Source organism: Oncorhynchus masou, chromosome 11 (assembly GCF_036934945.1).
Source record: "Oncorhynchus masou masou isolate Uvic2021 chromosome 11, UVic_Omas_1.1, whole genome shotgun sequence".
Lineage (NCBI taxonomy): Eukaryota > Metazoa > Chordata > Actinopteri > Salmoniformes > Salmonidae > Oncorhynchus > Oncorhynchus masou.
In genome coordinates, this window is record NC_088222.1 from 43,410,197 (window position 1) to 43,437,329 (window position 27,133).

Sequence of the window (27,133 nt, forward strand, 5' to 3'; positions counted from 1 at the left end):
AGGGGCGTCAGTGGGCTGACTGTGAACGCTCTGAGAGACTTTGGGTTGAGGTCAGTGATAAAGTAGTCTACAGTACTACTGCCAAGAGATGAGCTATACGTTTACCTACCATAGGAGTCCCCTCAAAGCATACCATTGACTATAAACATACCCAGTGTGCGACAGAGCTGCAGGAGTTGTGGCCCATTTTTGTTGGTTATGTTGTCATAGTTGTGCCTAGGGGGGCATATGGGGGAGGGAATGCTGTCACCTCCAGGCAGGTGTTTGTCCCCCTGTGTGCTGAGGGTGTCAGGTTCTTATCTGGTTTAGGTCGCCACAGACTAGTACATGTCCCTGGGCCTGGAAATGATTGATTTCCCCCTCCAGGATAGAGAAGCTGTCTTCATTAAAGTATGGGGATTCTAGTGGGGGGATATAGGTAGCACACAGGAGGACATTTTTCTTTGTTAAGATCATTTCCTTTTGAATTTCTAGCCAAATGTAAAATGTTCCTGTTTTGATTAAGTGAATGGAGTGAGTTAGGTTTGCTCTATACCAAATTAGCATACCCCCTGAGTCCCTTCCCTGTTTCACACCTGGTAGTTTGTTGGATGGGACTACCAGGTCTCTGTAACCTAGAGGGCAACCATTGGGTCCTTCTTCTCTATACCATGTTTCTTGTAGGATGACAATGTCTGTATTTCCGATTTCTTTGATGTTCCATAAAGTGTCCAATGTTGTTGGTCGTGTGTCTTGGCCTCAGACCAGTAAGTGTGAGCAGAGCCTTCTATCTCTCTCTCGCTCTCTCGCTCTCTCGCTCTCTCCACAGTTTTATGACTTTATGTCAGGTCTTAAATACCTGGTAGAAACTGCCATGCAGTATTGAGAGAGTCTACCAGAACCAAGAGCTCCTCTTAGTTCAAAACTCCTAATCCCCGAAATGGGAGAATTAAACAAGATTTCTACTTTTTGAGAATGTGGGAATGGTCCGTGGACACTTGAGGGACAGTTATGACGAATGTGTTTCATTTGGTGATCTCATGAAGGACAGGAAACACACACAACTCTATCTCTTAATGTGTACATTTCCCAGCTGTCATGTTTATATCTAAATATTGTGAAATGTATGTGATTAAACATGAAACTATTTGTGAAAAGATGTAATGTGATGTTAACCTTCTAAATGTGAGAGTATGGGTTTTCATTAAAAGTTAACCAAATCAATGGCCACACCCACGTGAGCATAGACATTACGTTGGCATCATGGAACCGCCCTTTTCTACTCCAGAGTATAAAACCACCCATGACGAAATGTACATTTCACGCCAAAGAGACCCACGGTAAGCCGGACATCTCGAATAATTAAGAAGACAGAGGACGCTGGGACAGAGTCCCCACGTTGGAATGGCTACAATTCTATAGGCCCCAGAAACCATACAGCTGTTGTTTTGGCTACATGGCTGGAAATTGTTCAACTCTGAGATTATCGTTCACTACAGTAGAAGGAGCAAATTCTAGATGACACAAATTACTAGTAGGCATCTAGAAACTACGTAAACTTTGAAAAAGGAATACCAACAGCCACCGAAGCATTTAATCTGTGAACATTGTGGTACTCTGAAGTATCTACAACCACGAAGACATGACTTCTGGGAAAGTTAACCAGAGACTCTGGTGAACTCTACAGGACAATCGAGTGTTTTCAACGGAGAGACAACTACATACAGGCGTAAATATGTACATTTCAATTTTTTTTCAGAATGAGTGGCCGTTCATGTGCAAAGGATTAGCATTTCTAAGATTAGAATTTTCCACTATATGTAGTGAATCGATTTTGTCTTTCCCGCTCTTTCTCGGTCCCCACCCCTGTCCTTTGTCTACCAAACCGTCATATCAGCTTAGCCCCCTCGGGACTTTTCTATTGTTGTTAGTAACTAATATCTACTGTTTGTTTGTTATGCATTTCTGTGATTATTTAGTAAATAAATAATTAAGCCAATTTGTATATTGCTGATTCATTATGTAAACTAGGGTTTGTGCAGATAATAATAATAATTCAATAATTTTATGATGTTTGGAATGAGACAAATGAGGTAAAAATTAATAATTCATTAATAGAAGATTAATTGACCAGATATTAAAATATCTGAGTTATATTTCAAATTACTTTGTAATCGCAACACTTTCCGTGGTGGCCCAACTTCCTAGTTAATTCATGTTTACATGGTTAGTTTCATCACGTAATAATTAAACCTAGAGAATTGATTTGATAAAATAAGTCTTCACATTTAATGATAGTCACAGCCTGAATTCAAAATGGATTAAAAAATGTTTTCGCTCACCCATCTACACATAATACCCTATAATGACAAAGTGAAAACATGTTTTTGAAAATAAATCACATTTATTGAAAATGAAATACAGTAATATCTAATTTACCTAAGTATTCACAACCTTGAGTCAATGCTTTGTAGAAGCCGCTTTGGCAGCGATTATATCTGTTAGTCTTTCTGGTTAAGTCTCTAAGAGCTTTCCACACCTGGTTTCCTGAACATTTGCCCATTATTCTTTTCAAAAATGTTCAAGCGCTGTCAAATTGGTTGTTGATCATTGCTACAGTGCACAACCATTTTCAGGCTGTGCTATAGATGTTCAAATAGATTTAAGATAAAACTTGCAACTCAGAAACATTTACTGTCTTCTTGGTAAACAACTCCAGAGTAGATTTGGCCTTGTGTTATAGGTTATTGTCCTGCTGAAAGGTGAATACATCTCCCAGTGTCTGGTGGAACCATGTTTTCCTCTAGGATTTTGCCTGTGCCTACCTCCATTCACTTTCTTTTTTACCCTGAAAAACTCTCCAGTCCTTAACGATTACAAGCATACACATAACATGATACAGCCACCACTATGTTTGGAAGAGAGCGGTATTCAGCAATGTATTGGATTTACCACAAATATAACACTTTGTATTCAGGACAAAATATTAATTGCTTTGCCACATTTTTTGCAGTATTACTTTAGTACCTGGGATGCATGGTTTGGCATCCTTCTGTACAGGCTTCCTTCTTTTTACTCTGTCAATTAGGTTACTGTTGTGGAGTAACTACAATGTTGTTGATCCATTGTCAATTTTCAATCACAGCCATTAAACTCTGTAACTGTTTTCATAGTGAAATCCCTGAGCGATTTTCTTTGTCTCCGGCAACTTATTTAGGAAGGACGCCTTTATCTTTGCTGTGACTTGGTGTATTGATACACCAAGTGTAATTAATAACGTCAACATGCTCAAAGGGATATTCAATGTCTGCTTTTATTTTTTAAATCCATCTATCAATAGGGGGCCTTTGCAAGGCATAGGAAAACCTCATTGGTCTTTGTGGTTGAATCTGTGTTTGAAATGTACTGCTCTATTGTCTGTATGTGTGGGGTACAGATATTTTACATTTACATTTACATTTAAGTCATTTAGCAGACGCTCTTATCCAGAGCGACTTACAAATTGGTGAATTCACCTTCTGACATCCAGTGGAACAGCCACTTTACAATAGTGCATCTAAATCATTAAGGGGGGGTGAGAAGGATTACTTATCTTATCCTAGGTATGCAACTTATTATGTGACTTGTTAAGCACATTTTTACTCCTGAACTCATTTAGGCTTGCCACAACAAAGGGGTTAAATACCTATTGACTCAAGACAGCGTTTCAGCGTTACATTTTTTATTAATTTGTTTCAATTTCGAAAGCATAATTCCACGTTGAAATTATGGGGTTTTGTGTGGACACTTAGGAAACAGGTTTCTAAAGGGTTCTTTGGCTGTCCCCATAGGATAACCATTTTTGGTTCCAGGTGAAATTATTTTGGGTTCCATGTAGAACCCTCTGTGGAAAGGGTTCTACCTGGAACCAATAAGGGTTCTTCAAAGGGTTCTCCTATGGGGACAGCCGAAGAACCCTTTTAGGTATAGCACATTAGTTTGTCACTGGTCTACACTCTAAAAACAATCTTTTTAAATCCATTTTAAATTCAGACTGTATAACACAACAAATGATGGAAAAAGTTGAGGGTTGTGAATGCTCTCTGAAGGCACTGTACGTTGGCTTCGCCTGTTTTGATAGTGCATTTTTGTTGTACGTGTCTCTGTCTGTGTGTGCACAAGCCTACGGTGAGATTACATAAGATGTGGGTATTACGATGCGTTTCTTCACTATTTCAGCACTTGCGTCAGCCGTGAGAATGGGATTGAATCAATAGGAGTGTAGGCCCCGGTGATAACTACTGAGACAGAATATGGTGAAACATAGATTATGCCTTTTGCTGGTGTTTACTTTTGTTCTCTAGCTAGCTCTTCTTCTTCCCCAAAGCCCAACGCCCAAATGACAGACAGCAGGGGATGTCAGGTTTGACCTTGTTGACCTTTAGGGTTGACATGTGGAGTCTCGTTTGACCCTCCGCGACCCTCCGCGACCTCTGCCCTGGGTCTATTTTGCGAGTGATTTATGTCCCACTGTGCGAAGAGCGAGGGTGGCAGGGAGAAGGGGTCGATCGAGGAGGATGAAAGCTCGTGGTACACTTAGAAAAAAAGGTTCTGAAAGGGTTCTTCGGCTGTCATAGTAGAACCCTTTTTGTTCCAGGTAGAACTATTTTAGAACAAGCAAAAGGGTTCTACCTGCAATCAAAAAGTGTTCTTCAAAGGGTTCTCCATGGAGACAGCCGAAGAACCATTTTACGTTCTAGATAGCATCTTTTTTTCCAAGAGTGTACACACTTCGGAAATAGAGCAACCATCCTGAGATAAACACATCTCTTAAAGTGAAAATACACAGAGCAGGTAACCGAACGAATTGGTCATAGTTTTTCTGTTAGACTAACTTCTCTAAGTGGGTCGATAATGAATGCTGAGATTTTGCTCCTTAAAAGTCTATTGGTTCGATGAATTGAAAGGAAATCGGAGCAGAGGTAAAGAGGATACTACCCAAGGCACTATTTTTGTGCTCTGCTCGACCTCTCTCGTTTTCCCTTTTACTTCCTCCTCTCTGTAAATGTACCTCCCTCCATCTCTCTACTCTCTCGCTCTCTTTTTTGCCCCCTCTTCCCTCTGACCTCTCTCTGACCTCTCACTCCCCCCCAACTATCTCTTCTTTCTATCAATTCAATTTAAGGGGCTTTATTGGCATGAGAAACATATGCTTACATTGCCAAAGCAAGTGAAATCGCTAATAAACAAAAGTGAAATAAACAACAACAAAAATAACAGTAAACTTTACTCTCACATTTCCAATGTCATATTATGCCTATATACAGTGTTGTAATGCAAATAGTTAAAGTATGAAAAGGGAAAGTAAATAAACATTAATATAGTGGTGTTTGTACTTCACTGGTTGCCCTTTTCTTCTGGCAACAGGTCACACATCTTGCTGCTGTGATTGCACACTGTGGTATTTCACCCAACAGATATGGGAGTTTATCAAAATTGGAATTGTTTTCAAATTCTTTGTGGGTCTGTGTAATCTGAGCGAAATATGTGTCTCTAATATGGTCATACTTTTGGCAGGAGCTTAGGAAGTGCAGCTCAGTTTCCACCTCATTTTGTGGGCAGTGTGCACATAGCCTGTCTTCTTTTGAGAGCCATGTCTGCCTACGGCAGCTTTTCTCAATAGCAAGGCTATGCTCACTGAGTCTGTACATAGTTAAAGATTTTCTTAATTGTGGGTCAGTCACAGTGGTCAGGTATTATGCCACTGTGTACTCTCTGTTTAGGGACAAATAGCATTCTAGTTTGCTGTTTTTTTGTTAATTCTTTCCAATGTGTCAAGTAATTATCTTTTGGTTGGGTCTAATTGTGTTGCTGTCTTGGGGCTCTGTGGGGTCTGTGTCGTTTTGTGAACAGAGCCCCAGGACCAGCACTCACTCACTCACTCACTCACTCACTCACTCACTCACTCACTCACTCACTCACTCACTCACTCACTCACACACACACACACCCCACCTCTCTCCTTTCTCTCTACCCCCTGGCCTTCAATACCTTTCTTTCTACCCCCCCTCTTCCTCCCCTCCTCTCTTTATCTCCAATTGAGAGAGAAAGTGAAATAAGAGAGGGGGATCAGGCAGGGAGATAAGAAATCAATTAGGCACCACAAGGGCAAAGGTGACATCATTACACATTCAGTCCCTCCGTGCAAAATAAGCCAATAGCTCATGGTGTGATCAATAGCAATCAAGAGGTTGCTGTATGTGTGTGTTCGGATATGTGCGTGGGTGTAATAGGTGTCATGGAGGAGAGATTGTGAGGATATAGTGGGGGGGGGGGTTCTCCCTATTTATTATAATTGTCTTTCAAATACATCATTTTTACAAGGTTGGATTTTTACAAGGGTTGGATAGAGAGGCAGAGTGGGATCCTCTATATGCTCCTCCAGCAGCCCATATATGGTAGCCAATTAGCATATAGAAGAGCAGGCTCCAATGATCCTATACTTTTGGCAAGGACACGGAGGCCAATGAGAATTCAACTAGCCAGTGCTAACTAGCTGCAAATTACACTGGGTCACATTCTTGTAAGTAGAGCTTTAATAAACAATCCTAGTCCTATAAGCTGCAGTGGCTCGTGTTCGGGTCAGCATCGCAACGATAATATGAGGAAGCAAGTTTGTAATAGCATGGATTTTCGACATTAACAGTTTTTTTCTCGAGAGGGCTTCAAAACACAAGCCCATGAAAACAGATGTAATATGTGAAGAAATTGTAATTGAAGAAACCGTGCACAAGTTCGAATGTCGTTGCTGTAGCGACATGGACGTGATGCTCAGTTCTATCACTGCACCGAGCAGTACTCAATTTTTAAAGCTCTTTATCAATGTTAAATGTGGTGGGGCATCTGCCTACATGGAGTTTCTCAATGAAGACAAGTGTGTACGAGAAATTGTCAAGTGTGTACCGGAAAATGATATCTGTACTAGAAATCCACACACACAAAGCTCCCTCATTGCATCTCTGTTTTCCGTCAAATGCTTTGTCCTCTTTGACATTTCAAAACAGCCCCTTAAGCAGGTTTGGGTGTCTAAGTGGAGATTTTAAAGGTGTGTGGTGTGTGTGTGTGAGGTGTGTGTGTGTGTGTGTGTGTGTGTGTGTGTGTGTGTGTGTGTGTGTGTGTGTGTGTGTGTGTGTGTGTGTGTGTGTGTGTGTGTGTGTGTGTGTGTGTGTGCCCGTAGTGTTTGTGTTATATAGAAAGGGATGAACTGTTATCCTCACACAGTGTTTTGGTGGGCCCCTAAGAATTGCACACGTGCACAGTGTCAATGGTGACAGCTTGGTTGACATACACAGTGCATGCAGACCTGACACACACTCACATTAAGAAAGGGTCACTCACACACACACACACACACACACACACACACACACACACACACACACACACACACACACACACACACACACACACATCCTGACGTAGAGAAATGAGTTAAAACACAGTCCAGCAGAAATAAAAACATGCACATCTTTTTTAGACATTCTAACATACTCTTCCCTCTCTCTACAGTGCCCCCTCAGATCGTTGTTCGACCCCGGGACCAGATCACAGGCCAGGGTCGCACCGTAACCTTCCTCTGTGGCACCAAGGGCAACCCTCCACCCGCTGTGTTCTGGCAGAAAGAAGGCAGCCAGGTAAGATGCACACCATGGAATATTGTATCAGGTCAGGTCACAGTCGTTCTGTATACACCAATATGACCACTCCACCGTGGGAACTGGTGTTCAGTCAGCATGGTTTTGGCACAAAATGACTGACATGGATACAGATAAGTAAAAAGTTGATGGTGGATAAATTTACCACACATATATAATAAACCTCCTTATCAAAACTGGTACAATATAAACACAATTCATTGGTATCATTAAAACATGGTCTAAAAATTGCCATGTGACCACCTACCTGGTTCGATTCCAGGCTGTATCACAACCGTCCGTAATTGGGAGTCCCATAGGGCGGCCCACAACGTCGTTAGGGTTTGGCTGGGGTAGGCCGTCATTCTAAATAATGAATGTGTTCTTAACTGACTTGCCTAGTTAAATAAAGGTTATCCTAAGGAGAACCTTATCTAATCTGTCATGTTCTTGGCTCTGCTAGCGTTGAATGTTGCTATCAGGCTCTGCTTTCTCTCGGTTGAGCACAGTCCCTGGGCAAGTCACACTGAGAAACACACACATTGAAGGAATTGTTGGATAGTATTTTAACTCGGCAGCTATACTCTTCCTGGAGTCCACAAAGGATGGCGTATATGGCGTCATGTTTGATTAAAAACACACACACACACGGGGACAAAATGGCGCCGTAGAGAGAACACAGTGTTTCAGTGAGCTCTCATGGCTTTCGTAAATTTATATTCTTACATTAATCTCCGAGCTTGAAAAAGTGGTAGAATTGGCTAAATAAGTTACCATATGAGTCTTGATGACTATTTCGCAAAAATCTCCGACAACATGCCCAATAGAACTACTAAGAAGTCGACCAAAACCACCACCCCTGTGGATGTGCATGAGGAGCTAGCTAACGTTAGCGAAGCTAACACCATTGCAGATCCTGGCACAATGGACTTGATTATTCAAAAGATGACTGATAACATTACTAAAGTGATCGATGCTAAGATAAGAACGGTCTTGGAAGCAATAGCAGGCCATTCAGCTGAAATACAGAGGGTTGTGGAACGTGTTGTTGAGGCGGAGGGAAGAATTGCTGCAGTGGAAACTTCAACTACATCTATGGACGCTAAGATAAAAGCACTTGAGAAACAGGAGCGCGAAATGGCGGAGCACATTGACGACTTGGATAATCGAGGACGCAGATGCAATATTCGTGTTGTGGGACTCCCGGAAAAATCTGAAGGGACACATTCAGTAAAATTCTTTGAGGAATGGATCCCTGGCTACCTACAAATGGACACTAAGGCTGGTCGGGTGAAGCTGGACAGAGCCCATCGCTCTCAAGCACCGATACCCGGTCCCAATCAGCGCCCACGGCCGGTGGTTATAAAGTTCCACAACTTCACCGACAAGCAGCGCGTCATGGATGCGGCTAGAAACATTGGCTCTGATGGTAGTCAACATAAAGGTCCAAAGGTCTCATTCTTCAATGATTACTCCACAGCGGTTGTACGAAGACGCAAAGCGTTTGATGAGGCGAAGGCTCGACTCAGGAGAATGAAGATGGACTACGCACTGCTGTACCTGGCCACATTGAAGATTATGGTCAACGGATCACCTAGAAAGCTCTGCACACATTACAAACAACTTAATTTCTGTTTGTAAGTTTGTTTAAAATGTATGTATTGAGAGAGGCAATGATGGTGATTTGTTTTTGTTCTGTGTGCCTTGACTCTGTTGTTGTATCTCTTAATTTGGTTGAAAACTGTGAAATTCCAATAAAAATACTATTACAAAAAAAAAAACACACACACACACAGGTGAACTCTAGTGTCTGTGGTGTAATGTGCAATCCCCTTTTATATATTACACTTTAGAGCAGATCTCACCAGGAGTATATAGGCTCCTTAGGCATCGAAGAGAGAGTGTGTGTGTGTGTGTGTGTGTGTGTGTGTGTGTGTGTGTGTGTGTGTGTGTGTGTGTGTGTGTGTGTGTGTGTGTGTGTGTGTGTGTGTGTGTGTGTGTGTGTGTGTGTGTGTCACTGGTTCTGCAAAGCATCAACATGCTGAAAGGCCGGGTGGTTGAGTGTGTGCATGGGAGCCTGTAGCACCGCTCTTTGCGACAGATGAGGGGGAGAGATGGAGAGAGAGAGATGAAGAGGGTGAAGGTGGAAAGAGGGAGTGAGGGGTTGGTTGGTATAGCTAGAGAGTGGGAGATGTAGAAACAAAGAGTTGCCAATGAGAAATAGGGTAGGGAATGGGAAAAGTAAATGAATGCAGAAGGAAAGAGCGAAGGATTTTATGTGGGAGTACTGTATAGGAGGTGCAGAGAGAGAGAGGGAAAGAGGGAGGGAGAGAGAGAGAGCGCCCCCCTTTGTAGCCCTGCCAGGGCCGTGTTAGATAACACCAAACTGCCTGGCTCTAAATAGCACAAGACTCATGGAGAGCAGAACTGAGGGCTTCTCTTTGGTCTAGCTGTCTCTGGGCAGCGAAATGATTCCCTCTATCCCTCCCTTTATTCCTCTGTGACCCTCTTCTCCCTCTATCCCCCCCTCTAAGCATCACGGTGGACCCCTCCCTTTCTCCCTCCTTCTCTGCCTCTCGCCATCACACACAATTATACCTTCACCCTTGACCTCTAGCCACGGGCTCTCCACCGATCAGCTCTAAGCCTCTTCGAGGACAGAGTCAAAGAGCATCGCACTCCTGGAACCTTGTGAAATACACATTGGAGGCAGCGAAAACCACACACACATACAGTACCAGTCAAAATTTTGGACACACCTACTCATTCAAGGGTTTTTCTTTATTTTTACAATTTTCTACATTGTAGAATAAGTGAAGACATCAAAACTATGAAATAACACATATGGAATCATTGCAGTAACCAAAAAAGTGTTAAACACTGAGATTCTTCAAAGTAGCCACCCTTTGCCTTAATGACAGCTTTGCACACCCTTGGCATTCTCTCAACTATCTTCATGAGGTAGTCCCCTGGAATGCATTTCAATTAATAGGTGTGCGTGGTTAAAAGTACATTTGTGGAATTTCAGGTCAGTCAATCCGGAAATTTTAAAGTGCAGTGGCAAAAACCATCAAGAGTGATGCTGAAACTGGCTCTCATGAAGACCGCCACAAGAAAGGAAGACCCAGAGTTACCTCTGCTGCAGAGGATAAGTTCATTAGAGTTACCAGCTTCAGAAATTGCAGCCCAAATAAATACACAGAGTTCAAGTAACAGACACATCTCAACATCAACAGTTCAGATGAGACTGCTTGAATCAGGACTTTGTGGTTCAATTCCTGCAAAGAAACCACTACTAAATGACACCAATACCAAGAAGAAACTTACTTGGATTAAGAAACATGAGCAATGGACATTAAACCAGTGGAAATCTGTCCTTTGGTCTTTTGAGTCCAAATGTAAGATATTTGGTTCCAACTTCTACGTCTTTGTGAGACACAGAGTAGGTAAATGAATGATCTACGCATGTGTAGTTCCCACCGTGAAGCATGGAGGAGGAGGTGGATTGGTGATTTAGAATTCAAGGCACACTTACCAGCATGGCTACCACAGAATTCTGCGACGATACACCATCCCATTTGGTTTGTGCTTAGTGGGACTATCATTTGTTTTTCTACAGGAAAATGGCCCAACACACTTCCAACCTGTGCAAGGGCTATTTGACAAAGAAGGAGAGTGCTGCATCAGATGACCTGGCCTCCACAATCACCCGACCTCAACCCAGTGGAGATGGTTTGGGATGAGTTGGACTGCAGAGTGAAGGAAAAGCAGCCAACAAGTGCTCAGCATACAAGTGCTCAGCATACAAGTGCTCAGCATACAGTGGGGCAAAAAAGTATTTAGTCAGTAATAATTTGCAAATAAATTCATTAAAAATCCTACAATGTGATTTTCTGATTTTTTTTCTCATTTTGTCTGTTATAGTTGAAGTGTACCTATGATGAAAATTACAGGCCGCTCATCTTTTTAAGTGAGAGAACTTGCACAATTGGTGGCTGACTAAATACTTTTTTGCCCCACTGTATGTGGGAACTCCTTCAAGACTGTTGGGAAAAGCATTCCAGGTGAATCTGTTTGAGAGAATGCCAAGCGCGGGCAAAAGGTGGCTACTTTGAAGAAATATAAAATATATTTTCAGTTGTTTAACACTTTTTCCCCCACTATTCTACAATGTAGAAATAGTAAAAATAAAGAAAAACCCTTGAATGAGTAGGTGTGTCCAAACATTTGACTGGTAGTGTATTTACACTGCATGCATGTAACAAACACACACATACAGTGCCTTCAGAAAGTATTCACACCCCTTGACCTTTTTCCACATTATGTTGTGTTACAGTCTGCAAATTGATTAACTAGAGTTTTTGTGTCACTGGCCTTCAAACAATACCCCATAATGTCAAAATGGAATTATGTTTTTAGAAATGTTTACGAAATCATTAAAAATGAATAGCTGAAATGTCTTGAGTCAACAAGTATTCATCCTCTTTGTTATGGGAAGTCTAAATGAGTTCAGTATAAAACATTTGCTTGTCACATAATACATTGCATGGAATCTCTCTGTGTGCAATAATAATATATAACATGATTTTTGAATGACTACGTCATCTCTGCACCCCACACATACAATTATCTGTAAGGTCCCTCAGTCAAGCAGTGAATTTCAAACAAAGATTCAACCACAAAGACCAGGGAGGTTGTCCAATACCTCACAAAGAGGTGGATCAGTAAAAAAAAGCAGACATTGAACATCCCTTTGAGCATGGTGAAGTTATTAATTACACTTTAGATGGTGTAGCAATACGCCCAGTCACTACAAAGATACATGCGTTCTTCCTAACTCAGTTGCCGGAGAGGAAAGAAACCGCTCAGGGATTTCTCCATGAGGCCAACGGTGACTTTAAAACAGTTAGAGTTTAATGGCTGTGATAGGAAAAAACTGAGGACGGATCAACAACTTTTTAGCTACGCCACAATTTGACAGAGTGAAAAGAAGGTAGCTTGTACATAAGACAAATATCTCATTCTTACAATGATCTGAGCAAATTACAGTAAAAAATGATATGCTTTACCTGTGCTGACTGGTTTCAGCCTACCTGTTATGTGGTGTTGTGTCATTTCCTGCCTCCCCAGATCCTGCTGTTCCCCATCCAAGAAGCTGCCCAGTCCGGCCGATACTCTGTGTCTCTGAGCGGGGAGCTGACCATCACAGACGTCCTCAGTGAGGACTCGGGATACTACATCTGTCAGGCCATCTCTGTGGCCGGGAGCATCCTCACCAAGGCCCTGCTGGAGGTCGAGAGTGGTTAGTGTCTGTGGGAGGAACACAAACAAACACACGCACACACACACACACACACACTCACAGATCTGTCGTAAATATATTGAAAAAGTGTTCAGGGACAGATGAATGTACACACAAATGATAGCACATAAACATGCAAGTGCAGATACACAAATATATCTGTTGTATATCAAGGTGATCATACACACAAGTCAGGGACAGACACACACACACTCAGTCACAGCACATACACTGAGTGTACAAAGCATTTATTTTTATTTTATTAATTTAACCTTTATTTAACTAGGCAAGTCAGTTAAGAACAAAATCTTATTCACAATGACGGCCTACCAAAAGGCCTCCAAGGGGACGGGGGCTGGGATTTAAAAAAAAAAATATATATATATATATAGGACAAAACACACATCACGACAAGAGAGACAACACAACAGTACATAAAAAGAGACCTAAGGCAACAATATAGCAAGGCAGCGACACATGACAACACAGCATGGTAGCAACACAACATGACAACAATATGGTAGCAACACAATATGGTAGCAGCACAAAACCAGGTACAAATATTATTGGGCACAGACAACAGCACAAAGGGAAGAAGGTAGAGACAACAGTACATCACGCAAATCAGCCACAACTGTCAGTATGAGTGAGATTGAGTCTTTGAATGAAGAGATTGAGATAAAACTGTCCAGTTTGAGTGTTTTTCTTTGCAGCTCGTTCCAGTTGCCAGCTGCAGCTGCAGCGATCTGAAAAGGTGCAACTCAATATTAGGAAAGTGTTCCTAATGTTTGGTATACTCAGTGTATCTACAGATAGCCTGTAGATTCTAGGCAGATGTTTATGTTGACTTACCTCAAACAATTTGCTTTGGAACACAGAATGTGTAGAGGCAAAGGCATTGTGCTTCGGTGCATGTGAGGCTATACAGTAATGACTGTCTCGTTAAAGATTGGATTCCCACAGTGCCGTAAACACAAGTCATGCCAAAGCATCCAAAACAGCCTCAATGAGTGTGTGTGTCTGTGTGTGTGTTTCAGTTTGTGTGCCTGTGTGTGTATGCCTTTGTGTGTGTGTGCCTTTGCGTGTGTGTGCCTTTGCGTGTGTGTGCCTTTGCGTGTGTGTGCCTTTTCGTGTGTGTGCCTTTGCGTGTGTGTGTGATTGCACACTAACCTCTGACCTAGCATGCGTTTCTCTAGGGCAGTGGTTCCCAAACTTTTTATAGTCCCGTACCCCTTCAAACATTCAACCTCCAGCTGCGTACCCCCTCTAGCACCAGGGTCAGCACACTCTCAAATGTTATTTTTTTGCCATCATTGTAAGCCTGCCACACACACACTATACAATAAATGTATTTAACATAAGAATGAGTGTGGGTTTTGTCACAACCAGGCTCGTGGGAAGTGACAAAGTGCTCTTATAGGACCAGGGCACAAATAATATTATAATAATCAATAATTTTACTCACTTTATTTACTTACTTTATTTACCTGTCTTACACATAAAACCTTATTTGTTCATAGACAATTGTGAATAACTCACCACAGGTTCATGAGAAGGGTGTGCTGGAAAGGATGCATAAAACTCTGCATTATTGGGTTGTATTGGAGAGAGTCTCAGTCTTTAAATTATTTTCCACACAGTCTGTGCCTGTATTTAGTTTTCATGCTAGTGAGGGCTTAGAATCCACTCTCACATACTGTAGGTACTTGGTTACAAAGGGCATCAGTGTCTTAACAGCGCGATTTGCCAAGACAGGATACTCTGAGCGCAGCCCAATCCAGAAATCTGGCAGTGGCTCCTGATTAAGAACAGAACCACTTGTTGCAATTTCGATGAGACTCTCTTGTTCAGATATCGGTAAGTGGACTGGAGGCAGGGCATGAAAGGGATAACGAATCCAGTTGTTTGTGTTATCCGTTTCGGGAAAGTTCCTGTGTAATTGCTCACCCAACTCACTCAGGTGCTTCGCTATATTACATTTGACATTGTCCATAAGCTTGAGTTAATTTGCACACAAAAATCATACAATGATGGAAAGACCTGTGTGTTGTCCTTGTTAATGCAGACAGAGAAAAACTTCATAATCATAGCCTCAATTTTGTCCTGCACATTGCATATAGTTGCGGAGAGACACTGTAATCCTAGATTCAGATCATTCAGGCAAGAAAAAGAAGAAAGAAATCTTGCAAGCGGTCAGACAAGTGAAAATTATGGTCAGTAAAGAAAACTTTAAGTTCGTCTCTCAATTAAAAACAATGTGTCAATACTTTGCCCCTTGATAACCAGCGCACTTCTGTATGTTGTAAAAGCGTTACATGGTCACTGCCCAAATCATTGCATAGTGCAGAAAATAAAAATAAAATAAGAGTTTATTTATTTATTTATTTGTATTTCACCTTTATTTAACCAGGTAGGCCAGTTGAGAACAAGTTCTCATTTACAACTGCGACCTGGTCAAGATAAAGCAAAGCAGTGTTACAAAAACTATACAGAGTTACACATGGGATAAACAAACGTACAGTCAATAACGAAATAGAAAAATCTGTATACAGTGTGTGCACATTAAGTAAGGAGGTAAGACAATAAATAGGCCAATAGTGGTGAGGTAATTACAATTTAGAAATGTACACTGGAGTGATATATGTGCAGATGAGGATGTGCAGGTAGAAACACTAGTGTGCAAAAGAACAAAAACAAATATGGGGACGAGGTAGGTAGTTGGTTGGATGGGCTATTTACAGATTGGCTGTGTTCAGCTGCAACGATCGGTAAGCTGTTCTGACAGCTGACGCTTAAAGTTAGTGAGGCAGATATACAGTTGAAGTCGGAAGTTTACATACACTTTGGTTGAAGTCATTCAAACTCTTTTTGCAACCACTCCACAAATGTGTTGTTAACAAACTATAGTTCTGGCAAGTCGGTTAGGACATCTACTTTGCATGACACAAGTAATTTTTCCAACAATTGTTTACAGACAGTTTATTTCACTTATAATTCACTGTATCACAATTCCAGTGGGTCGGAAGTTTACATACACTAAGTTGACTGTGTCTTTAAACAGCGTGGAAAATTCCAGAAAATGATGTCATGGCGTTAGAAGCTTCTGATTGGCTAATTTACATAATTTGAGTCAATTGGAGATGTACCTGTGGATGTATTTCAAGGCCTACCTTCAAACTCAGTGCATCTTTGCTTGGCATCATGGGAAAATCAAAAAATCAGACCTCAGAAAAAAAGTTGTAGGCCTCCACACGACTGGTCACGCCATCATACCGCTCAGGAAGGAGACGCATTCTGTCTCCTAGAGATGAATGTACTTTGGTGTGAAAAGTGCAAATCAATCCCAGAACAACATCAAATGACCTTGTGAAGATACAAAAGTATCTATATCCACAGTAAAATGAGTCCTATACAGACATAACCTGAAAGGCCGCTCAGCAAGGAATAAGTCACTGCTCCAAAACCGCCATAAAAGCCAGACTACGGTTTGCAACTGCACATGGGGACAAAGATCGTAGTTTTTGGAGAAATATCCTCTGGTCTGATGAAACAAAAATATAACTGTTTGGTCATAATGACTATCGTTATGTTTGGAGGAAAAAAGGGGAGGCTTGCATGCCGAAGAACACCATCCCAACCGTAAAGCACGGGGGTGGCAGCATCATGTTGTGGGGGTGCTTCGCTGTGGGAGGGACTGGTGCACTTCACAAAATAGATGGCATCTTGAGGCAGGAAAATCATGTGGATATATTGAAGCAACATCTCAAGACATCAGTCAGGAAGTTAAATCTTGGTCGCAAATGGGTCTTCCAAATGAATAATGACCCCAAGAATACTTCCACAGTTGTGGCAAAATGGGCTTAAGGACAACAAAGTCAAGGTATTGGAGTGGCCATCACAAAGCCCTGACCGCAATCCTATAGAAAATGTGTGGGCAGAACTGAAAAGGCGTGTGCGAGCAAGGAGGCCTACAAACCTGACTCAGTTACACCAGCTCTGTCAGGAGGAATGGGCCAAAATGAATCCAACTTATTGTGGGAAGCTTATGGAAGACTACCCAAAACGTTTGACCCAAGTTAAACAATTTAAAGGCAATGCTTCCAAATACTAATTGAGTATTTAAACTTCTGACCCACTGGGAATGTGATGAAAGAAATACAAGCTGAAATAAATCATTCTATCTACTATTATTCTGACATGTCACATTCTTAAAATAAAGTGGTGATCCTAACTGACCTAAGACAGGGAATTTTTATATAATTTTTTTTTAGCATTAAATGTCAGGAATTGTGAAATACTGAATTTAAATGTATTTGGCTAAGGTGTATGTAAACGTACGACTTCAACTATAAGTCTCCAACTTCAGTGATTTCTTAATTTTTTTTCAATTCGTTCCAGTCATTGGCAGAAGAGAACTGGAAGGAAAGGCAGCCAAAGAGGTGTTGGCTTTTGGGATGACCAGTGATGGGGCGCATGCTACGGATGGGTGTTTCTGTGGTGACCAGTGAGCTGAGATAAGGCGGAGCTTTACCTAGCAAGGTCTTGTAGATGACCTGGAGCCAGTGGGTTTGGCGTTGAATATGTAGTGAGGACCAGCCAACGAGAGCATACCGGTCACAGTGGTGGGTAGTATATGGGGCTTTGGTGACAAAACAGATGGCACTGTGATAGACTGCATTCAAAAAGCTTGTTTGGAGGTTTGTTAACACAGTGTCCAAAGAAGGGCCAGATGTATACAGAATGGTGTCATCTGCGTAGAGGTGGATCAAAGAATCACCCGACATCATTGATATATATGGAGAAAAGTGTCGGCCCTTGAATTGAACCCTGTGGCACCCACATAGAGACTGCCAGAGGCCCTCCGATTTGACACACTGATCTCTATCTGAGAAGTAGTTAGTGAACTAGGCGAGGCAGTCATTGGAGAAACCAAGGCTGTTGAGTCTGCCGATAAGAATATAGTGATTGACAGAGTCGAAAGTCTTGGCCAGGTCGATTAAGACAGCTGCACAGTACTGTCAATTATTGATGGAGGTTCTGATATCATTTAGGACCTTGAGGGCGGCTGAGGTGCACCCGTCACCAGCTCAGAAACCAGATTGCATAGTGGAGAAGGTACAGTGGAATTCGAAATGGTCGGTGATCTGTTTGTTCACTTGGCTTTCAAAGACTTTAGAAAGGCAGGGCAGGATGGATATAGGTCTGTGACAGTTTGGGTCTAGAGTGTCTCCTCCTTTGAAGAGGGGGATAACCGCGGCCGCTTTCCAATCATTAGGAATCCCAGATTATACAAAATAGAGGTTGAACTGATTAGTAATAGGGGTTGAAACAATAGCAACAAGTAATGTTAAGAAGAGAGGGTCCAGATTGACTAGCCCACCTGATTTGTAGGGGTCCAGATTTTGCAGCACTTTCAGAACATCAGCTGTCTGAATTTGAGGAAAGGAGAAGTGGGGGGGGGGGGGGGGGGGGCTTGGGCCAGTTGCTGTGGGGGGTGCAGAGCTGTTGGCCGGGGTAACCAGGTGGGAAGCAGGCCAGCCGTAAAGAAATGCTTATGGGAATTCTCAATTATCATGTATTTATCAGTGGTGACAGTGTTTCCTAGTCTTAGTGCAGGGGCCATGCTTTTACAAAGTGAACCATTTTCACTGTATTGTCCAAAACGTATTTCAAGCTGTCAGACATTCCATTGGCAGCAAGAGCCTCTCAGTGGATGCTGCAGTGTATTTATTCAAGTGGCCTTGGGAGCAACTGCTTGCACGTGTGTTAAAACTCCACTATGTCGTCCTGTCTTTTGCACCGTCAGTACAGATACCAACACATCTTGACCACCAAAGTCCATTTGATGTCGCAAAGCTGTCCGGTACTTTAAAAATATCCTCTCATCTCCTGGTTTCCAGTAGAGGATGTCTTCCTTAATTGACCCCCAATAAACGTATCGGACATATACCAGGAGCTATGCCAGGCCCGCCACGTCTGTTGACTCATCCAGCTGTAACTGGCTTGTATGCGAAGCAGTAATTGTTTCAAGACATCTCCTGCCATGTCATTGATGCATCATGAAACAGTGTTGTTTGATGAAGACATTGCCTGTATAGTTTTTTGGGGGGACTTTACCCCCAGCATTGTCCCAACAGCAGGAATAACTGCCTTGTTCAGGGGCAGAACAACAGATTTTTACCTTGTCAGCTCGAGGATTTGATCATGCAACCTTTCAGTTACTAGTTCAATGCTCTAACCATTAGGCTACCTGCCGTCCCAATTAAGTCCTCCAGAATAGAATGCTGCATGCCTGTCCGAGCCACTCGGTTGCTCACCATATAAGAGCCTTCTCGACCCTTTTTATAATGGTATCTGTTGCTTTTATACATGTCTTACTACTCGAAAGTCGTTTTAATTCTCACAAAAAAATCTCTGTGGTTTATTTTTGTAATTGGCATGTTTTGTTTCTAAATGTCCGGCTAGAGTGAAGGTTTCATCGAGTTGTGAGATAGTACTTTTGCACATATAACACACTGTGGTTGAGGAAAGGCACTACTCCAAATATAAGTGAACCGCAAATCAATGTAGTTCTTATCATATTTGCGCCTCTTAGATGGTTCAACGTCCCTGATTGTTGTTCTGTGTTTTCCCTGGTAAAGGGGCAGTAGCTTTTCGGCTGCATCAGAATCACAACTGTATGTGTCCATGCTAGCTGGGCTAACAACAAATGTAGAATTACTGGTGCAAACATTGGATGTGCTCGTGGAAGCAGAACAACTTGTGTCGTCGAGAGGTGCAGGTGTAGTACTGCTGGTAGTAGCAGTACTACCAGTAGAGCTGGTATGTAGAGCTGGTATGTGCCATTTTCGAGCAAACGGAATGAGCAGCAGCTATGTTTGGCTACATATGGGCCGATAGTGGAATTCCCACCAGGGAATAACGGTTAATGTGATTGGATGTTAGTTATTTGACTAGGCTACCTGTATTTTACATTGTGTTGTTATTTCGCTGAACACTAGATGGTTTCATTTTTATTTTGGCAGTGAAGGCTGCCAAAAATAGTGAGTGAATCACATTTTTATTTGGCGTACCCCCGCCGGCAGGGGGGTATGCATACCCCAGTTTAGGAATACCTGCTCTAGAGTAAGTTGATTACCCCCTAGGGCTCACTATCACACACAGCTGGCTTCAATTAACCTACCTCCCAAACCCAACCCAGCACCTTCCTCGTACAAACCCCACATTCAAATCCCATTACCTTCTAACACTTTGGGTATATCCCATATGGCATCCTCTTCCCTTTATAGTGCACTACTTTTGACCAGAGCCCTAGGTCAAAAGTAGTGCACTTTAACAGGAATAGGGTGCCGTTGGGAAGCATCCTTTTCCCGACTACCTTATCACCATGTTTTATTTGGACATATTTCATGGACTGCTGGTTTGGCCGATGGACTACCCCCCCCCCCCCCCCTGCCAGTCCCTCCACCCTCCATCACTCCCTTCACAACTGCTTAAACCTAAATAAATTAAAAACTCTTCAAAGCCGCCCCAAATTAAAAATCATCACCCCCCACCAGTCCCCCAAATGAGCGAACAGCAGGAGGTAAAGCGAGACGTAATCAAACAGGACAAGTCGCAATGGCGCTATGCAAATTAACCTCGCCGGGAACATATGCTCCCCTCATCGCGCCGTGCCCAGTAAGGAAGGGGATAAACTGTTGTTTAGATGCATTTGTGCTCCTCATCTGCCTCAAAGCACTGTAGCTTAGCTCGCCTTTCCCTGCCTAGCATACAGACAACAATGCACTTGTACGTTTTGCTAACAGATATACAGTTAATATTTGTTTTTTAATTCTCCCTTTGTCATAGTCATAGTTCATGAATGTTACTCTGTAAGATGTCAGCACACACACAGTGGTGTTTACATGATGGTGTGCACACAGACATACAGAGGTGGCATAGACAGATCCATATATGTACATTGGCTGGCCTCTGTTTGCAGGGCATGGTGGTCTAGTGAGTATATAGCCAGGGCCTGTGTTCCACTACAAGGTAAACAGTCTATGGAGGGATGGGATTTAGTGCCAAGGGGTTAAACAAGGAGTACACTATTGATGTACTTTGCACTACTTACATACTGTATGTAGGATCTTCATTTGAACAGGAAATGTGAATTGTTGTGTGGATTATAATTCAGGGACATTTTTCTAGCGGTTGATCCATTATGTGTTAGGACATATCAAGTCTGCCATTTTTAAGTGTAAATGACAAATTTTAGACGCCTTTTAAAAATGTGAATTCATTACAAGTTTGCATCTCCTGCTGTGCTGGAAATGTCCTGCAACAACGGGGTGATAAAATGAAGATCCTACATCTGCATGTTCTATATTGCTCGATATTAGTCAATGCAGAAAATGTCAATACACTTCAAAAGGTCATTATACTTCATATCTGACTGTGCAGTGGACACGGTTCCCTTTTCACACAAACGCGCGCACACACAGAAATACTCAAACACAATAATGCACACACATACTCTGCTCCTCCATTCCATTTTTAGCTTCTATGAAGGCAGGTCATTTCGATATGTACTGTATCTTCAGTGAAGCCACTTACGCCATATGGCTATTTAGCACACCTGTAACCAGACCCGCTTAGAATGTGGATTAATGCAGAAATTGACTCCACAACCTTGGTGGTATGTTGTGAAAGATTATGTTTCCTTTCCATGATGTTTATTCATATAAGTATCCTCTTGGCCTCTTGGAACAAAGCCGAATATTGCAAACCTAATCTCAGCATGTACCCAATCCCAGCAGTCTAATGTTCTAGGGTTTACCATCAGAACGGTTTGATACTGGAGAGGGAATGGTAAATGCCAAAGTAATTGACTCGTCAATGACTTATTCATGGTCCTCCACCTCCCCGATTCAAGAAGAATTTCCAGGTTTAGTCAAACAAATGTTAAATTATTCAGCGCTACTTTGACGTGTTAAGCCACAACAATGCTGTACAGTGGGAGAAAGCAATATGAGTGAAGATGTTATGGTAAATAAAGGCCTGCACTGGCAAAACACTACCGTTCAGTAGAGTAACTGCCATGGGTAGACCTTCTTTTTGACTGAAAGTTGACATTGCAGGGACAGATTCTGCTAAATTAGTATTTAGATATTTCTTTCCATACCTTGAAAGCAGTCTACGGACAAGGAGTGACTTGCAGTCCACACAGTTTTGTTAAACTAGACACTGAAATTATCGTATTTTTATTTAACTGTCCCTTTAACATCTAACCAATAAATGACAACTTCATTGAACCGCGGTTTTATTTCACATATAAATTGTCTCTAGAGCAACAGAGAAAAACTAGATTGCTACACGCTCGAGCAAAAGAGATCTATGTCATTGATTGGATGTGAAATAGGGCAGGAGCAGGGGGTTTGTGGACTTGCTGAGAGCTGCGTTATTTTACATCTGCATATTTTTACACCGCCTGCCGTTAGTGATTTACACGGGTTAATATGAAGAGTTATGTCCCAACAGAATTCGAAGTGGACTCCATGCTGAAAATGATTAGGGTAGTGTTTTTATGGAATACACTCAACTACCCACTGGGCACAGATGTCAATTCAACATCAATTCCATGTTGGTTCAACATAATTTAATTGAAATGACGTGGAAACAACGTTGATTGAACCAGTGTTTGCCTAGTGGTACACACTGTACACAATGCACAATCTCTCCCTCTCTCTCCCTCTCTCTCTCTCCCTCCTTCCCTCCCCCACACAGCACCCTCCGACCGAGTCCCGCCCATCATCCGCCAAGGGCCAGCCAATCAAACGTTGGCACCAGGCTCCACCGCTCAATTGCAGTGCCACGTGATGGGCAACCCTCTGCCCAGCATCCAATGGGAGAAGGACGGCCAAAGGATACTGGGCGACAAGCGTGTCAGCATGATGGAGAAGGGAACGTTCCAGATCACAAACCTGCAGGTACTTGAAAGGAACGTACAAAGAACGTTCCCAATGATTCTTAAGCACGTAAAAATAATGTTCTCAATGATTCTCATAAATGTAGAAAGAACGCTCCAAACAATTCTCTTTCCCTCCTCTGTAAATGCCTTCACGGCCTGCATAATAGCATATGAAATTAAACACCTCACATTGCATCTCAACGCACTTCAAGTCTCATCATATCAATCGTCTGAGGTAACTCTCCTAAGTGACACTAAGCAACCGCATGCAATAACACCCAAGTGTTATTTCCAAAGCAATGCAATCAACTAAATCAAATCCAAGTGTAGACTAACAGTGAAATGTTTACTTATGGGCCCTTCCCAACAATGCAGAGAGACAAAAAAATATATAAAAAATAAATAAATAAATAACACAAGGAATAAATACACAATGAGTAACTACTCATCCTTAATGGTATTTAGCTTCGTTTAATTCACTGTGTTATTATGACCGACTGCCATTTCGAGCAATGTAAAGCCGTTTTCGGATGCCACGGCAACCTGTCCTCTTGATATATTGATATGGCCACAGTGAGCGGCATACAGGCCATACAAGCTGTCCACTCTGACACACATCTCGGCAATGTAATTCAATCAAATTAAGAGCAAGATATTAATATTGGAATATTGGACCGCAGGAGTGACTTTTTTTTATGGTTTATGGGTGACTCATTGACTTAGTAATTGGCTATCGAGTGTCTGTGGTGCATAATCGCCAAGGTAATGAGCGGGTGCAATCGTTAGCAGTCGTTAGTGGTGGCGTACGCACGGCTAATGAAATCCATTCTACCCAGAGCCCTCTGGGGTTGCGGGCTGCACCTGCGGGTCACCGTAGTGTGTGGCGAGCTTCAGGCCGGCTGACGTGTTAATTAATTGATTGTCGAGCCCACAGTGATTAACGATTGCTGTGACTTTAATTAAATCCTTGTTGGGGAATTGAGAGAGGGGGAGAGAGAGAGAGAGGGGGGATAGGTAAAGAGAGAAGGAGGGAGAGCGATTAAGTTAAGAATCTCAATGCACCAACATCAAAAATGTTCAGCTAAAACTTCAACCGCATGCACTCAAAATATAGAAAACAATCTTTAGTACTTCCTCTGCCCACTGTATTTGTGAATTTCTCATATCTCGACTAGATGGGCTGTACTTATGTCAATTTCTATCATTTTGAATCTTGGACACTCTTCCTCCTTGTTTTTATCGCTCTCTCCCACTTTTATCAGGTTGCTCCTTTTTACTAAGGCAGAGAGGGGCACAGGAAGAAGGGGAGGATGGGGTGGAGGAGAGAGGGCCGGCCACCCGACAGATGGTCTGTTTGTTCCTCTCTGGGACTGAAGCAATGCCCATTACCTCGGGACCAGAGCCAGACACACACTACAACTACAGCACTGTGCCAAACCTCCCTCTAACAGGACAGAGAGAAAAGGGGGGGGGAGAGAAAGAAAGTAATAGAGAAAGAGACAGGATATTGAGATGAAAATATGAGGTGGAGAGAAATAGAAGTCAAGGAAGATGCTACAACACAGAGAGAGAGAGTGCACTTGAGATGATATCAGAACATTGAGGAAGGGGAGAAAATAAGGAACGCATTCCACAACCAGGAACGAGCTTTGACATTTGGCTCCCGGTTGACTCTCCCCACCTTCATCCTTCAACCATTTTTAACTATCTGTTTAGCGCAGCGCCTAAAGCTGCCAACCATGATTAATGGCCAGGTGCCCATCCGTTTAACCCTTCCCAATCCTCTCCTCCAATCACCAGTCACCACCCGGGACCTGTTGCCCCAAACATCCACATCATTGGCTTTCTTGGCTGCCATACAGGTTCTTTCAAGGTCAACTGGCCTTTAGGAAGAGTGATGTACTATTGGACTTGGAGTCACCTCTCCTGTCCCTCTTGGGGCTTTTAGACAGGGAACTTAGACTTGAGTTATACCAACGCCACTGCAACTGGCCACACACACACACACACACACACACACACACACACACACACACACACACACACACACACACACACACACACACACACACACACACACAAGGGTATAGAGAAGTGGATGGCAACCAAGCACAAACAACAGTGCTATTATCTTGATTGCATTGTGTTGGCTCGCTGTGCGTTTTTGTAGTGTGCTTTGTATAATTCATTAGCTTTAGTTTTGAATAAGATTGGTCTTACATTAACCATGAGGGCTGAACGCCTAGTCGTGTGTGTGTGTGTGTGTGTGTGTGTGTGTGTGTGTGTGTGTGTGTGTGTGTGTGTGTGTGTGTGTGTGTGTGTGTGGCCCACTAACCTGCAGGCGGTTGGGGGTGAGCTGTCAACACTATTAGATCATTGTCTGCGAGTTAAAGTCCTACAGGTGTAGGATCTTAATTTGACCAGTTTCTCACAGCAGGAAGATAATCCTGCAGCAACAGGAAATGTGAATTATTGATAAAAAAATGTTTAGGGGCAAATCTGAATTTAGAAGCATTTTAAACCTTGAATACATTAGTGCATTTCCTGCAACAACAGGGTGATCAAATTGAGATCCTACATTTGTACATCTTCCACTGTTGTAAGCAATTTCTAGCCCTTGTCTCGCTCTCAGCCTCCCAATGAAATTTTAATAGGCAATGTTCTCCCTGACCCACACTTATCGTCTTAAACACACACACACGTGTGCACTACCTACACACTCACACACAATTACCAGTAGGCACGTACGCAGTCACACACACACACACACACACACACACATGCACCTGCGAGTATACACACGCATGCACACACACACACACACAGACACACACTTGCTAGTGTCAGCCCAGAATGCTGGTTACTGTTGAGTGCTCAGTATAAAGCAAAGTAAGACGTTTGCAGACCCGCTCTGGTTACTAAAGGTCTTTCCTTTATCCTCCTCTAAACTCCCACACTGGTTCAAAAGGATCTGGGCCCATATTTATCAAGTGCTGATCTATGATCAGTTTTGCCTTTTAGATCATGAATACGATTAAATGGATAGTGGTGACTCCTACCTTGAACTTGAAGCTGTCTACCTGCTCTACTGCTGCCCTGTCAATGTGGATGGGGGCGTGTCCACGATCAGCTCCTTGTTCTTGCTGACATTGATGGAGAGGTTGTTGCTCCGGCACCACACTGCCAGGTCACTGACCTCCTCCCTGTAGGCTGACTCATTGTTGCCGGTGATCAGGCCTACCACCGTTGCGTTGTCAGTGAACTTGATAATGGTGTTGGAGTTGTGCATGGCCACACAGTCGTGGGTGTACAAGGAGTACAGGAGGGGACTAAGCACACACCCTTGTGGGGCCCCTGTGTTAAGGGTCAGCGTGGAGGAGATAATGTTGCCTACCCTCACCACCTTGGGTCGGCCCGTCAGGAAGTCCAGGATCCAGTTGCAGAGGGAGGTGTTCAGACCCAGAGTCCTAAGCTTGGTGACGAGCTTGGAGAGAACAATGCTGTTGAACGCGGATCTGTATTCAATTTACAGCATTCTCACATAGGTATTCCTTTTATCTAGGTGGGTGAGGGCAGTGTAAAGAGCAATTGAGATTGCGTCATCTATGGATCTGTTGGGGTGGTATGCAAATTGGAGTGGGTCTAGAGGGTGGCTGGGATGGAGGTGTTAATGTGTTCCATCCATAACCAGTCTCTCAAAGCACTTCATGATTATAGAACTGAGAGCTACAGGGCGGTAGTCATTGTGGCATGAAGCTTTAGAGTTCTTAGGAACAGCGTGTGGAAAAACACGTGGAGATTACAGACTGGGACCAGGAGAGGTTAAAAATTACTGTGAATATGCCTGCCAGCTGTTCTGTGCATGTTCTGAGAACATATATACTCTAAAGCCATATACATATATACAAAACATTAAGAACACCTGCTCTTCCCATGACATAGACTGACCAGGTGAATCCAGGTGAACGCTATGATCCCTTATTGATGTCACTTGCTAAATCCACTTCAATCAGTATGGTATTTGGTGCCAGGCACTCCGATTTGTGTCAAGAACAGGCAACACTGCTGGGTTTTTCATTCTTAACAGTTTCCTGTGTGTAACAAGAATGGTCCAACACCCAAAGGACATCAAGCCAACTTGACAGAACTGTGGGAAGCATTGGAGTCAACATGGCAGATGTTCTAGGCAGATGTTCATGTTGACTTACCTGGAAAGATTTGCTTTGG

At 42.7% G+C, this 27,133-nt stretch overlaps 1 protein-coding gene across 1 annotated transcript in view; it reads left to right on the top strand.

Moving 5' to 3' along the window:
• Window positions 1–27,133, top strand: part of LOC135548727 (roundabout homolog 2-like) — a 132,498-nt gene that overhangs the window by 81,423 nt on the left and 23,942 nt on the right. The window contains exons 7-9 of the mRNA XM_064978593.1: window positions 7,528–7,652; window positions 12,783–12,954; window positions 22,723–22,925. Coding sequence (XP_064834665.1) covers window positions 7,528–7,652; window positions 12,783–12,954; window positions 22,723–22,925 — 500 coding nt within the window. The remainder of the gene's footprint in view (window positions 1–7,527; window positions 7,653–12,782; window positions 12,955–22,722; window positions 22,926–27,133) is intronic.